This window comes from Pleurodeles waltl, chromosome 4_2 (genome assembly GCF_031143425.1).
Source record: "Pleurodeles waltl isolate 20211129_DDA chromosome 4_2, aPleWal1.hap1.20221129, whole genome shotgun sequence".
Lineage (NCBI taxonomy): Eukaryota > Metazoa > Chordata > Amphibia > Caudata > Salamandridae > Pleurodeles > Pleurodeles waltl.
In genome coordinates this window covers 322473825-322486310 of record NC_090443.1, presented here as the reverse complement: position 1 = coordinate 322486310, position 12486 = coordinate 322473825, and the positions used below count along the sequence as shown (strand labels likewise).

General features: G+C 43.4%; 1 protein-coding gene across 2 annotated transcripts in view; it reads left to right on the top strand.

Moving 5' to 3' along the window:
* SYNGR1 (synaptogyrin 1) overlaps window positions 1-10854 on the top strand; it is an 85713-nt gene extending 74859 nt beyond the window's left edge. Inside the window, exon 4 of one of the 2 annotated variants that reach the window (XM_069231297.1) lies at window positions 8557-10854. In XM_069231297.1, coding sequence (XP_069087398.1) covers window positions 8557-8781 — 225 coding nt within the window. In that variant the 3' untranslated portion in view covers window positions 8782-10854. Of the gene's footprint in view, window positions 1-6571 lie in introns of both variants that reach the window. The other variant, XM_069231298.1, reaches the window with a different exon arrangement.
* The last annotated feature ends 1632 nt before the right edge of the window (window positions 10855-12486 follow it).

Here is a 12486-nt window from a genome sequence, read left to right as displayed (position 1 = left end):
TTGCTTTTTGTTTGGAGATGTTTATTTTAGCATTCGGTTGTGACAGCACCAGGAAAGAGAACCTGGGCACCATGGTGCAACGCAGAAGTGGGGCCAGCATAATTTACTTTCTTTTCGCACTTGGAATCTCTCCAGGATCTTGGAGGGCTCTGCACTCCATTTCCCAGGTTCTCACATTGTGGCCACAAGTTTTTTCAGAAACTCAATGACGAGATATACAGTTGATGATATTTACTAGACAAATTTCGATCAGCATCCTTAAAACCATCCATACCAAAAATGGTGAAAGATCCTCTCAGAAATGAAAACTTTGACAATTGCATCCGCTAGAGAAGGCAATGCCAGAGTCCGAGCTATTAATGATAACCCTCAATAAACAGTTGCCTGTGAAGATGTACTGTTCAGCGCCCATAAAAAAGCTAATCAACTCAACAATTATGCCACACCGAGCGAGAGTAAAAGTATTCAGCCATTATTTTAAAGTTGTACTTTTGGTGACTTTACCTCCTAAAATGACATGACATGACCACCTTCAAAAACCTAAAGGTCAAGTTTTCCAGCACCAGGCCTACTTTTGCTGCCTGAAATAACCAATACAATAACAGCTGGCACATAGCCTGAGACCTTTTAAAAACTGACTAAACCACTGCCGCTGTTGGTCAGAAAAGGCAAGTAAACTGCCAAACCACTATGGCAACAGTTCCCCTATTACCATTAGTACAATAGTCATCAACGCCATTTTAGATGTCAGAGCAACCAGTATGGCAGCTTGTGTCAACCGAACGAATATAAATGACCCATTAATAGCTATCCTGTTCTTTGCTAGCACGCTGTGAGGCTAAATGTAATGTTTTGCACTCGCTGTGCCCCGTGATCCCCAAAGCTGTCTCAGAGGGCACTTTGCCATTCACAACTAACTGCTACAGAGTACCAGAAATCCTGCTGCAGACTGTGGTCAAAAACTGGTGAAAGAGATTCTGAAAAGATAAGATTTCAGCTGTTTTTTGTTTTTAGGAAATCTCATACGTTGTATGTTTGAATCAACAGAAAGAGCATTCCAATGATTTTCCCGCCAAAAAGCTGTTTGTTGCATCTTGGAGAGGCCAGCTTAACTCTTTCATCTGACTGATGTGTTGTGGTAGGCAGGTAGTGACACACTGGCAATTTAATACAGCCTGCTTAATTGTTCAGATCTATCTCCTCCATACATGGTTCCAGCTGCTTAGGAAGCCAGTGAAGGTGAAATTTTGATCACATGAGCAAAAATGAAGCGTTACAAATGGATTTTTTTGGATAAGGACTGCATAACACTCGCTCTTGGAGCTGATCAGTGCCAACCAGCATTCTTTCAGCCATGAGTGATCCTCCCTCATGCAGTCATATGTTGTTTCAGAGTCACAAGTAGCTATTGGCTGGTTCTCACCCCTCACCACAATGCTCACTGACAGCTAGGTGTCAGACATATGTCACAAACGTTAATGTCATGAGCCCTCATATAGCAGACATGTAAAGTTGTTAAAGAAGGAAAGAGTGGAACTTTGTGGCACTGAACTGCAAACCGAAGTGACGGTAAGAAACAAAGTAGCCATCTTGTCCTGACGAAACAAAAGACATACAGGGGGTGCACCACTCAAGAACATCAAGCGACAATAGTAAGCAGGAAGAGTCCAATACGGTTAAAATGATAATGATGCAAGACTTCTCTCAGTTGCCTTCTGAAGATTTCTTTAATTGGCATAAAGTGCTTGTTGACACATACAGTTCATACGAAAAAAAGCAGCCAAACAGCCAATGCGTTTCGCCCCATAAAGGTGGGCTTCCATCTTGTCCTGTTGGATTGTGCTGAAAAAGAGAGATAAGACTCATGCAGACTTAGTGAGGCCCATTCAGTCTCACCCATATTTCCAAAATGGGCTGCTCCAGTATAAAATTCAACCAAGGAATCTAACAGTTCGAACAGTGCAATTTGTGCCTCATTGGCTCTTCACAAATGTGTCAAGGGTTGAGAGTGCTTCTGGACTTTGGAGACTGGCGATGTGCTTACATTTTTGGCACAGAAAGGAAAGGTGGATGTGGGGCTTCAGGTGGCCATCTCTGCAAAACCAGTTTGGTTTGGCCAAATACTCATGCTAAACTGAGAGAAACTGTGCTGAGAGCTCTTGTTAAGAATGGGGATGGTGTCCTCACGGAATTGATCTAGTCCTGAAGCACCCAACAACATAGCTTCAAGCTTTTTGGCCTGTTAAGAAAGAATCCTTCAAGGAGTCATACAGACCTAAGGTGTGTAGAATGCTGGCATTAAGCCAAACTGGGACGGTGTTTCCATTACATTTTGGAAAACACATACTGGCGCCTTCTTTAATACCAGCATTGGTGTTGGTGCACAACACATTTTTTTTTGTTGTACAAAAGGCTGCCCTCAAGGAGCATTGCTAGGCTTTACATTCAGATTTATGTTCAGGGAATTTAAATTTAAGCTATTTTCAATCTGCTTATCTCATGAGCTGTCTTGGAGAGGTTATTTCCTGTGTTAGCCTCTGGTTATCCTACATTTGTCTAATGTAGAGATTTTCATGAAGACAGGCAACAGAGCCCGTGCCTCAGTAACACTTCTGCTAGGGAGCAGAGTTAGGTAAATACTCGCCAGCCCATGGATTCCCTTTCTGTTTAGAGCTGTGCTGACTTTTTTTCCAAGTGACATCAAGTTGTTGAAGATGATTGTTGTAGGGTCAGATCACCTCGAGCTTTGCGTGTGCTGTTTTGGAACCTTGCCTCTGCAATGCTTTGTGATCCCAATGTATGGCCCTTTTAATAGGTGGGCATCTCAGTATGGCCATTCCATCAGTAATATGAGCCCACACGTTAAACACTTGCATAAGCACTCCATCCCTTGAACGTGTATTTAATGACACCCACAACCTGCTTATGTGAGCAGGAATGGGAAAAGGCATAAGACATTTATGATGCTTTGTGAGTTTGCCATGACTTTCGTGGACACTCTTGGCCCGAATAGTATGTAGAACAACTGCAGGGTTCAAAGAAGATTCCTAATTGTTGCACTAAGCCAACCTGTCCAAAAGTATGAAATGGGCCTTCTATTTGTGCAGCTCACCAATTTGCTGCCATGTTGTTGGAAAGACTGCTCATAGGAACGGTACGGCCCACAGCACAGTAACTGAATATAATGGAATACAGTTAGTAAACAGATTGAGGCCTTGGTGGCAAGAATACAACAGAGCCTTTCTTCCTGTGAGTAACCAGTAAGAAGGCCTAATGGCCGGGCATAGTAGTGGTCAATGAGACAAGTTTAAAACGTTGCTGTAGTTCCTCCTTAAAGATAATGGGGAAAGTTGTGCTATGGTGGCAGCATCCTCTGGAGATCAGATCTCGCAGAAAATCATTTTAGAAACTGTGGCAGCAAAGGCAATAAAGGATATGCTAATGGGACCCAGTGCTCCACCACACTGAGGTTACACTGTCTCTAACAGCAGTGCCAGTCACACTCTAAGGTCTGCCCAGTGGCCTACACCAAAACAGCCATTGAATGAGCCATTTATGATTTCTAAGGGAGATGTAGTGAAAGGTGGCAGACGGTCACAGATCATCACCGTCTCAAGGTGAAGATGCAGTTACTAAAATAATGGCAAGCCATCAATACAGGCAAATATAACTGGGTTACTGATCCAACATATGCCAGCTAACTCATTCCGGACAAAAAAGGGAAAGATGCAAAACTCTTGCAACAACTTGTGACAGCTCTGCTTGTAAAGGGTGGCATGAACCAGTACCAATGTAACAATAAAGAGAAGGAGGATGCTCTTTATTTCTGTCTTCCTAGTGCCAGAAAAAGCTGACAAAGTACAACTCACAGAAGACTCCTGACCACTAAACAGTGCTGATACAGAATAAAGAGTTCAGAAAGCATCTGCTCTTCAACTCGGGCAAAACATGCTACCACTGAATAGGCTACTGTGGGTTAGATTCTCGCCTAAAGCTTGTCTTTAGTTGAAGTCTATCTCTGAATACTCGGTAGAGGCTTACCCTTGACCGAACAACAGTCCACTCCATGACTAATCTATAACACAGCTCAATTTTATTGCCAGCTCATCCCAAGATAGGCCAATAAGATTCCAGGGAGTGGCCACTAATCAACACAGTGAAAGTTTTTACTCTACTCATTTCAGAGACTTTGTATTAATTCCACAACAACAATCCACTGTTTGAGATGTCAACATTGGACAATGAGAATGGTCAATTTGTTGCTGAACCGGATGGGTGTGGGGTACATTCACCTACTGTAGGAGTACCTTGATGACCTCTGGACATAGATGATGAACCTTGGTCAATGAATTGCCATCTCCCTCTAGATTAGATTAGATCATAAATGGCTTTGTGAAACACACAGCCCTTAAAGAGGGGAACCACCCACCGTGTCTCACATGGTGTGGTTGGAACAGATGGTTTTATCCCAGATGTGTGAGTACACGTACAGAGACTGGAACTACAGGGGAAAAATGGAGAAGCAGCTCAACAAAAATTGTATGGAGCTCATAATGTCTTTTTTAGATGTGAAAAGATTGGAAATTGTGTGAATGCCCTGACAATTTACTGCATCTTGAAGAGAGATCGAATTTGCTCCAGATGGTTGGCATTGAGCCACGATATAAGTATTGGGTGGCTCTAACGGCGACTCTGAGAAGAGCAACATCCAGCATAACAAAAACATGGTGAATGAATTGGAATTCTGCTGCACAGTTATTGACATCGCCGCACAATGCGAGACACAAAGCACCAATTTCTACGTAGTTAAGACTAAATTGTAAACTTTGCATATTTGCATCCCGGTGATTAAAAAAGGTGTTGCAAGGGAATGTGCTTTTAGAAAGCTGGTGAGTAACTTTTGCATAATGCATCACCTAGTCGCCTCCTTGTTTCCATGACGTGGAAGTTGCACATGGACCTTATGTACATCTGCACCCCTTTTTATATATCCTCCATCACTACCGTCAGAAAGACACTAGGCACAGTTTCGCTGTTTAAGACTCCAGTTGTGCTCACTGTGGGAAGGATGTTCCCTTTCACCAGTTTACTGGCAACAGCATTTTAACTTAACCTGGTTCACTCCAAGCTGAGACAATACCTTGCACAAAAACCACTTAGAACAACTCTCCCTCTCTCCTGGAGAATGGTCTTCCTTAAGATGACATCAGCCCACCTTATGCGATAACTACAAGCCCCATCAGCTGCTAAACTGTACAATGAGATGAAATGGTGCTCAGGCCACTGGCCCCCTGCCTGTACAAGGTAGTGCTGGAATTTAACTTAAAGAGGATCATAGACTTATGAACATTTTTCTGAAACAAAACGCAGCAGCAGAAAGGAACATGAATACACTGGACCGCCAACAGGAATTCAAACCCTATGAACACACATTGATTGCAGTTAAAATTGCTTGACAGCTTTTATATTGCTTTCTTATTCACTGTTGAAGGTAAAGACATTTAAAAGGGTCGTCTTGGTGATGTGGTTTGTGGTGTGAAAGAGCAATTGGCATAGTTGATGGGAGCACATAAGACGCGCATCGTTCATATGACACTTGCCTCGGCAAAGCAGTTTCAAAGCTGCCACATGGTGATGTCTGAGGCAAGCTCTTTTAGTAAACTTAACTAGGTATATTTCTAGTTGGAGCACTCTTTCCTAAGGCCATTAAATGATCCTCTGTGGGCAGCATGTGAATCTACTATAGATTCACCCTGAAAAAGGAGGTGCTGTCCATCTTAAACAGTACTTTGGCAGCTTCATGTATGTTTAGGATTTATCATCGAACTGTCTGACCTTCGTTGGATATGGAAGACGATTAAAGGTGTAAGTGGTCCACAGGCAAAGCCTTGTTGACAATCTGAAAAGTTTGCCTGCGTAAATCCGGTTTGGTATTTATGCTTAACATGAGCCATAAAAAGGTATTGATTGCAGGCAAGCAAAGTTTGTAGGAAGGGCTTAAGTGCAGGTCAACATAGATCATAAGAAGCTTCCAAGAGTAGTCACAAATCAGGGCAACACCCACAGTAAATTTGTATGCCACCAGTTGTACAGTTGTCTGAATGGATCGCCAGGTGGCAGAGCTATGTACAGCTTGTGAGTCTATCACCTCTCTTAATGTGCATATACTTTGTCACAGTAAGTATGATACCATTTGTGTTGCTGCAACAACCAGGTATCCTCTTACCCTTCTTAGGGGTGCTTGGCACCTTCACCCCTGAAGCTGCTTCTATCTCCACTATTCTTTCTACTGTTTTTTCCTACTCATCTGTTCTCTTATTACCACGCTTTCATTCTCACACCCTCATCTTCAACTCTCTCGTTCAAACCTCCAAAACCTCCTGTCCAAAACCTCAGTCTTGCCACTCTCCCCACCGCACCACTCTTTCAGAACTACACGCTTGTCTCACCTCCTCAATCTTTCTTGTTCTGCGCAATCTCTACTATCCAGACCACTCGGTCCCACTTCACCGCTCTTGCCGCCTCCCTTTCTGTTCCTCACCATTTTCCCATTCCTGTTTTTCTCCCACAGCTGGCCTCAACACTGCTGGCTCTGCAACGCTTCAAGGACCTTTCTTTCCAGGAGGAATACAGCCGCCTTTTCCCCAACCCATCCCCCGCTTTGGTCTAACCTCACTTCTGTCACCAGTGGTGCCTTGGGGGTGCAGCCGTAAAACTAAACCCAGTTAATGCCCACGGGAATAGTGAGAGAAGATGTATGACATGATGCCACATACCCACACACTATAGAATGCTCAAAACTAGATCAGCCTGGCACAAGGCTTTGTGCCATCCAACTTGCATTTTTGTCTTTTTTTTTGTCCTTGGAAAGTTTTTTGTTTAGAAAGGAATATTAGGGAGGTAGTGTTTGTGGCATAAGTAGGTAACACGATTCCTGCCACAGAGAAAAGCTTATAAGACGATGACACCTTTGAGTAAGCTCTACTCTTTGGTGTTTTTTCACAGACAACAGGATTTTTGATGCCATCTCTGAAGACGACGAGTGGTGCCTCGGTGGAGGTTCCACTTGGTGGCAGAGGGTTTACTGCATTTCATCTTACTAGTAGCAACAGTTTGTTTGGCTCTTTTCTTACACTGAACGGGCAACAACAGTCCTACAAGGTATTATTACTTTTCTGAGTAGTATCACGCAGCACCCGTTGGCGTGGGTTCCACCCATCGTCTTCACCACCCTGTGCCACAAAACCACCTCTGCCCTGTGCTGTTGCCCTTTTTGATATGGCACTATAGCAAAATAAATAAAGTTGACTTCCCACGCTTCAATGCCGCTCATTACCAGTCCCAAACTGCCTGAGCATTTCTCAAACCCTCTTCTAGGGGTAGTCACGGGGTTGGGTGGGAGTAGAACATTTGTTCTACATATTCTTTATGTCTAGCCTGTCCAAAAACATCTGTGCTCTCAAAGTATATCCCTCGCAACGGGCCAATAAGGCACACTTTGTATGCCGCAAAGGACACTTTGTGCCTGAAGCAAAGATCATTTCATGCCCTTAGCTAAGGTCATCTCTTTTGAAAAATGTAGGTCTGCCTGCCGATAGCTGAGGAAAAATGTCAGCCACAGATAACGCCCTTCCTTGCCAATTGTGAGAGACACATGGTACCCAAGGTTAATACCACTTCCTGTCTGCAGCCAAGGTATCTTCCTGTCTCATGCTAGGGGGTCTTCCTGTGGATAACTGATAAAGCATTTAGCACCCCCGCCTGTTCTTCTTGGTACTGAAATGTATTAACCAATATTTCCTGGACTCTGTGTGGTGTGCTCAAATTTAACGAATACTAACAAAGGCTTTTGTCTCCGTCTTCTCCCTTCATTTACTCCACCTCCTCATACCCCCCTTGTTCACCTCTTACCTTGTGTGTCACCCGTGCACCACATCTGTGTACCACTCACCGCTTCCATTCCCTCCCTCTCTGCTTGACCATCGATCACACCTGTCACTTTTCACCCCAATCCACCAATTCCAAAATGTCCCTCTCCTTTTTGATTCATGTCTCCATGTCTCTCCACCGCCACTACTTATCTATTCATTCCCGTGCATCTCACATGTTAACCCCGCCCACTTCCTTTCCCGCCGTATCTTCTTCCCTGCCTCCCCTGGCCCGTTATCACCCTGATTACATTTCCCCTGATCAAACCTTATTGATCCCACTATCCTCCAACTTATCCCTTACCGTCTCAACTAATCTCCCCACTACCTCCCCATTTTTCTCTCTGCTCATTATCTCCTCCATTTACTCCTTCCTTCCTTTCTTACACTCTGTCCCACCTGCGAATCGTGTCACCTTTCATGCCTCTCCTGGGTCACTTCTTACAATTTGACATCTCACTCTTCTTCTCCTCACCCATTTTCACCCATATGTGTTTCCCCTACTTCCTGCCCCATATATACCTTTTCCCTTCTCGTGTCTAATTTGTCTCCTATTCCTCACCATCTTCCACCCTGAAACTGCCCACCCCTTGTTGTCCTTTCTCTTCGTATTCCTCCTCCATAAAAGGCTGGCCAGGCCTTCCTGGCATTCCAGCGCTACCAGATTGGTGCCGACTCTGCGCTATTCTCCCAGGACTACACGGACCCCAGTCTGGACCCTGGCGTCCCGTATGCACCGTACGCCACTGCCACAGAGGCCTACCAGGACTCCGGAGTCGAGGCCTACCAGCACTCTGGGTCAACAGAAGCCTTCAACCCTGATACCCAGGGATACCAGACCCAGGACTACTAAACCGCGGTCACTGAAACATCTCCCAGCGGACAGGATCAGCAGACACCTTCACCGAATTCCATCCTATTTATTTTTTTATTTGTTTGCCCCTGCAGTAGCATTGAAGATGAGTAGGGGGTTGTTACTGTACATGGTATTGTATGCGCGGACAGAGGGTGGGGAAGGGAAATCCATGGATACCACAAGTGTTTGAGATGCAGGAACCATGCCCTCCACTATTGAGGGAGGCATGAACCATTCACTTGGGGACACCTGATCATGCTGAGGCAGCATTGTGTGGGCTAGTTAGTAATCTGACTTCAGGGAATTGTGAGAGAGGGGTACAGCTTTTAATGATATTCAGGGGAAGTCTCTCATTAGGAAGAGGTCCTGTTACTATAACCGTGAATAATTATTAGACCGGGAGAACAGGAGCAGTTTAAAGATATTATATTTGGGGACACTGTTCTGATGGGAACTGATTCCATAGGGAGGTTAAAGCTGGGGTTGTGGTGCAATGAGCTTACTACTATGAAATGTTTTGTACGGATGGGTGGAACGCCTCCTAGATGAAGCTCAGCACACACCAATGTCTTTCTGCCTCTACAGGATGCCTCTCACAACTAATGTATTCTGTTCACTAGAGGGAGCTCCTCATACGATAATAATGTTATGTATCACTAGAAGGTGCACCCCACAGACTGATTCCATAATTCGAGGAATTAAATTGCGGTCATCACACACAAATATCACATTCACCCAACAGAGGGTGCTCATCGTACGCCGATGTCGTATTCCATGCACCGGAAAAGGCTCAGCACGCACTAATATAGCTTTGCCGCTGGAGGGCGCTCAATTACACTAATATTTCAACTGTGGAGAGTATCCCTCACATAGTGGTATCATGACTCCTTACCAGACAGTACTCATAATGCACTGATTATAGTATTAGAGATTGAGTATGGCAAACTGGTTGATGTTAGGGGAGCTGATCACACTGATATATTCTGCCACAATAACACTCGCAACAAACTGATATCGTATTCTAACACTAGAGGTGACTTATCAAACTCTAATATATATTTTCAGCTGCGCAGACTAATCTAACGTCCCACCACTAGAAAGCGCACATCACTCACTACTGCAGTCCACAGCCACCGGGCGTACATCACGGTCTCATCTCACGTGCTACCACTAGAGGGAGCGCCTTACACATTGATAAAAGATCGCAGCTTGTCTGCTTCCACAAGCCTCGCCCTGTTTGCCTCACACCTCAGTGCACCCTACGAAAAAGGAAAGCTCCACTTGTTGCTTTAAGGGTGCTAATGACAAAACTTGTAACCTGCGTATTTTAAGTCTCTGTTTTCACTTCAAAAGCTATCAAGACGTTCTCTAGTGTTACAGGGGATCCCGAAACCCCCAGCCACCCTTTCTAGCACACAGCTGCATTACTGCCTGTCCAGTCTGCACACAAAACTAATGTCTGTATATATAAAATACGTGTAATATAAAGCTATATATATATATGTATGTAAAAGACGCTGTGCATCGTGCAGTAGTAACTAGTGTGTTTGACGAAACATTTCATCAGTGTTCAATAATGTGTAGTGTACTGTTTGCCTGTGGTTTAGAAGACAACTGTTATTGAATTAATTGAAAAAACTGGAGGTCATTTACCTTTCCGTCCACAAAAGAGACTGTAAGGGTGAAACAATCGACAATGTTATTTATCTGTAAGGTGTCAAATACCACAATAAAGCAATATGTGACATTTGAAAAAAAGAAAGCAAAAAAGGTATGTTTATTGTTTTATTGATGCGATTTGTCAAATTTCAGGAAAACGCCCTAAGTTCACCCAGAGGATAGAAAAATATTTTTGACACACATTCTCACTGAATTCTCATATTAAGCGGCTAAGAGTCCAGTTTGTTTGGCGGAGCTTACCTGCAGGATGTGTAAACACTGAGTTGCGGCTTTCTTTTCCTTTATTTTCTGCCTGGTTTGTATGTATCTACAGTTTAAAATTTAAAAGAAATTCTATGTACAGAATAATTCTCTTTGTAAAAATATTATTTAAAATACGAAAACAATTTCTTTCCCAGAGTCGAAGGTTTTATTTTTTTTGCTTGCTGTAAAGCATGGGGATCAGCATTATCCACAATGACTAAAGCCAATGGTGGGCCGGCCTCTGCTACAAAATTAATACAAGCATTTGCAATGCAATATGTCTTGCATTTTCTTGAGTTAGACCTATTGGCATTCTAAATCCATAACTGGACTTTTCTTGCCACAGAAATGTAACTAAAGTACTTCCATTCACCTTCTTCTCTATCTTAAAACATATACAAATATAAAAACCTTTATCAGAAACAAACTTTTGGCATTAGAGTGAAATGCTCAAAACACCACAACAAAAACATCATTTGAGACTGGTTGGAGGGTGAAAGGAAAGAGGGAGTGTGGAGTAAATATGGAGAGGACAAGTGACCTAGTAACTGTGTCATGGACCCTGGAGTAAGAAAGGAAAATGGTTGACTGGAATTTTGGTAGGAAAACAGAGCAGTAATCCGAGTTGAGTGAGGTCCAGAGGTTTCAGGGCCCCGGTGCCACTGCACCTGTTGCCCCATTGATAACTAGGCCTCAGGAGAGAAAGCCGATGGGGCAGGAAAACAGAAGCAAAAGGAATACAACAGACAAAAGGAAGAAAGAGAAGGGTTCCAAATAAATAAAAGAAAGAAGGGAAAGAAAGAATGAGAAAATAAAAACACAACCAAGATTATCGATGGAGCAAACATGTGAAACAAAAGAAAAAAGGGAAGGAAGTTAGTGAACAAAAGATAAAGAGGAAAAATAATTGAGGAAGTGTGGAAAGAAAGAGAAAAAAGGAACATTAAAGGAAAAAATAGAGATGGTGAGAGAAACAAGCGGCGAAAGAACCTGGGCATGTATGTACTGACACATTTCCCAGAGACACAGAATGGGAATACCACTTTGTCACTTCGGGTCCCAACAAGAGGGATTCATAATAAAATGTGAATTGACAGATAATGATGTGAAAAACACCAGCAAAAGAAAGATACAAAAAAAAAAAGTGACCGGGTCAAAGGTAAGAGCGAATAAGAAAGACAAAGAAATAATGAAGGGGAGAGAAAAATAGTGAAGGAATAAGCGCCTTATGAAAAAAAGAGGGGAATGAAACAAGGAAAGAAATAACCACGTTTTCGCGAGTTTGAAGAAGTTAGTAGCAAGAGGAAGAGGGAAATAAAGAAAGGGAGAGGAGTAGAAATAAACAGTTGAAAGAGAGTGAAACTGTTTACGTGGATTTTAAGAGCTGGAAAGAGAAAAGTGGGAGAGAAAGAAAACAGAGTGAACAGAGTAAAGGAAAGAACAGAGTGAGATAGGTGAAACATACCCTCCCAAATAAAGATGGCAGCTAAGAATATATTAAATTGGCTCTCCCTGTCCTCAAACAGAAGTCAGAGTGTGGAACAGCAGGGGGCACTGCAGAACAGGAGGAGATGCATTAGCAGAGTTGAGTTATATGTGATCCCCAATACAGCCATATTGGGATGCTTCAGATCAGGATTGGGGGTATACAACTGAGCAGTCTCCCGGCCCTGTGCTGGAATAACAGAAAGGCGGTGGGTGAGGAATGAGAAATGGAGCGCCATGTAATTCCTGGTATTGGAATAATGGGGCGCAGCCGGCTAGGGTTGAGGTGCACTG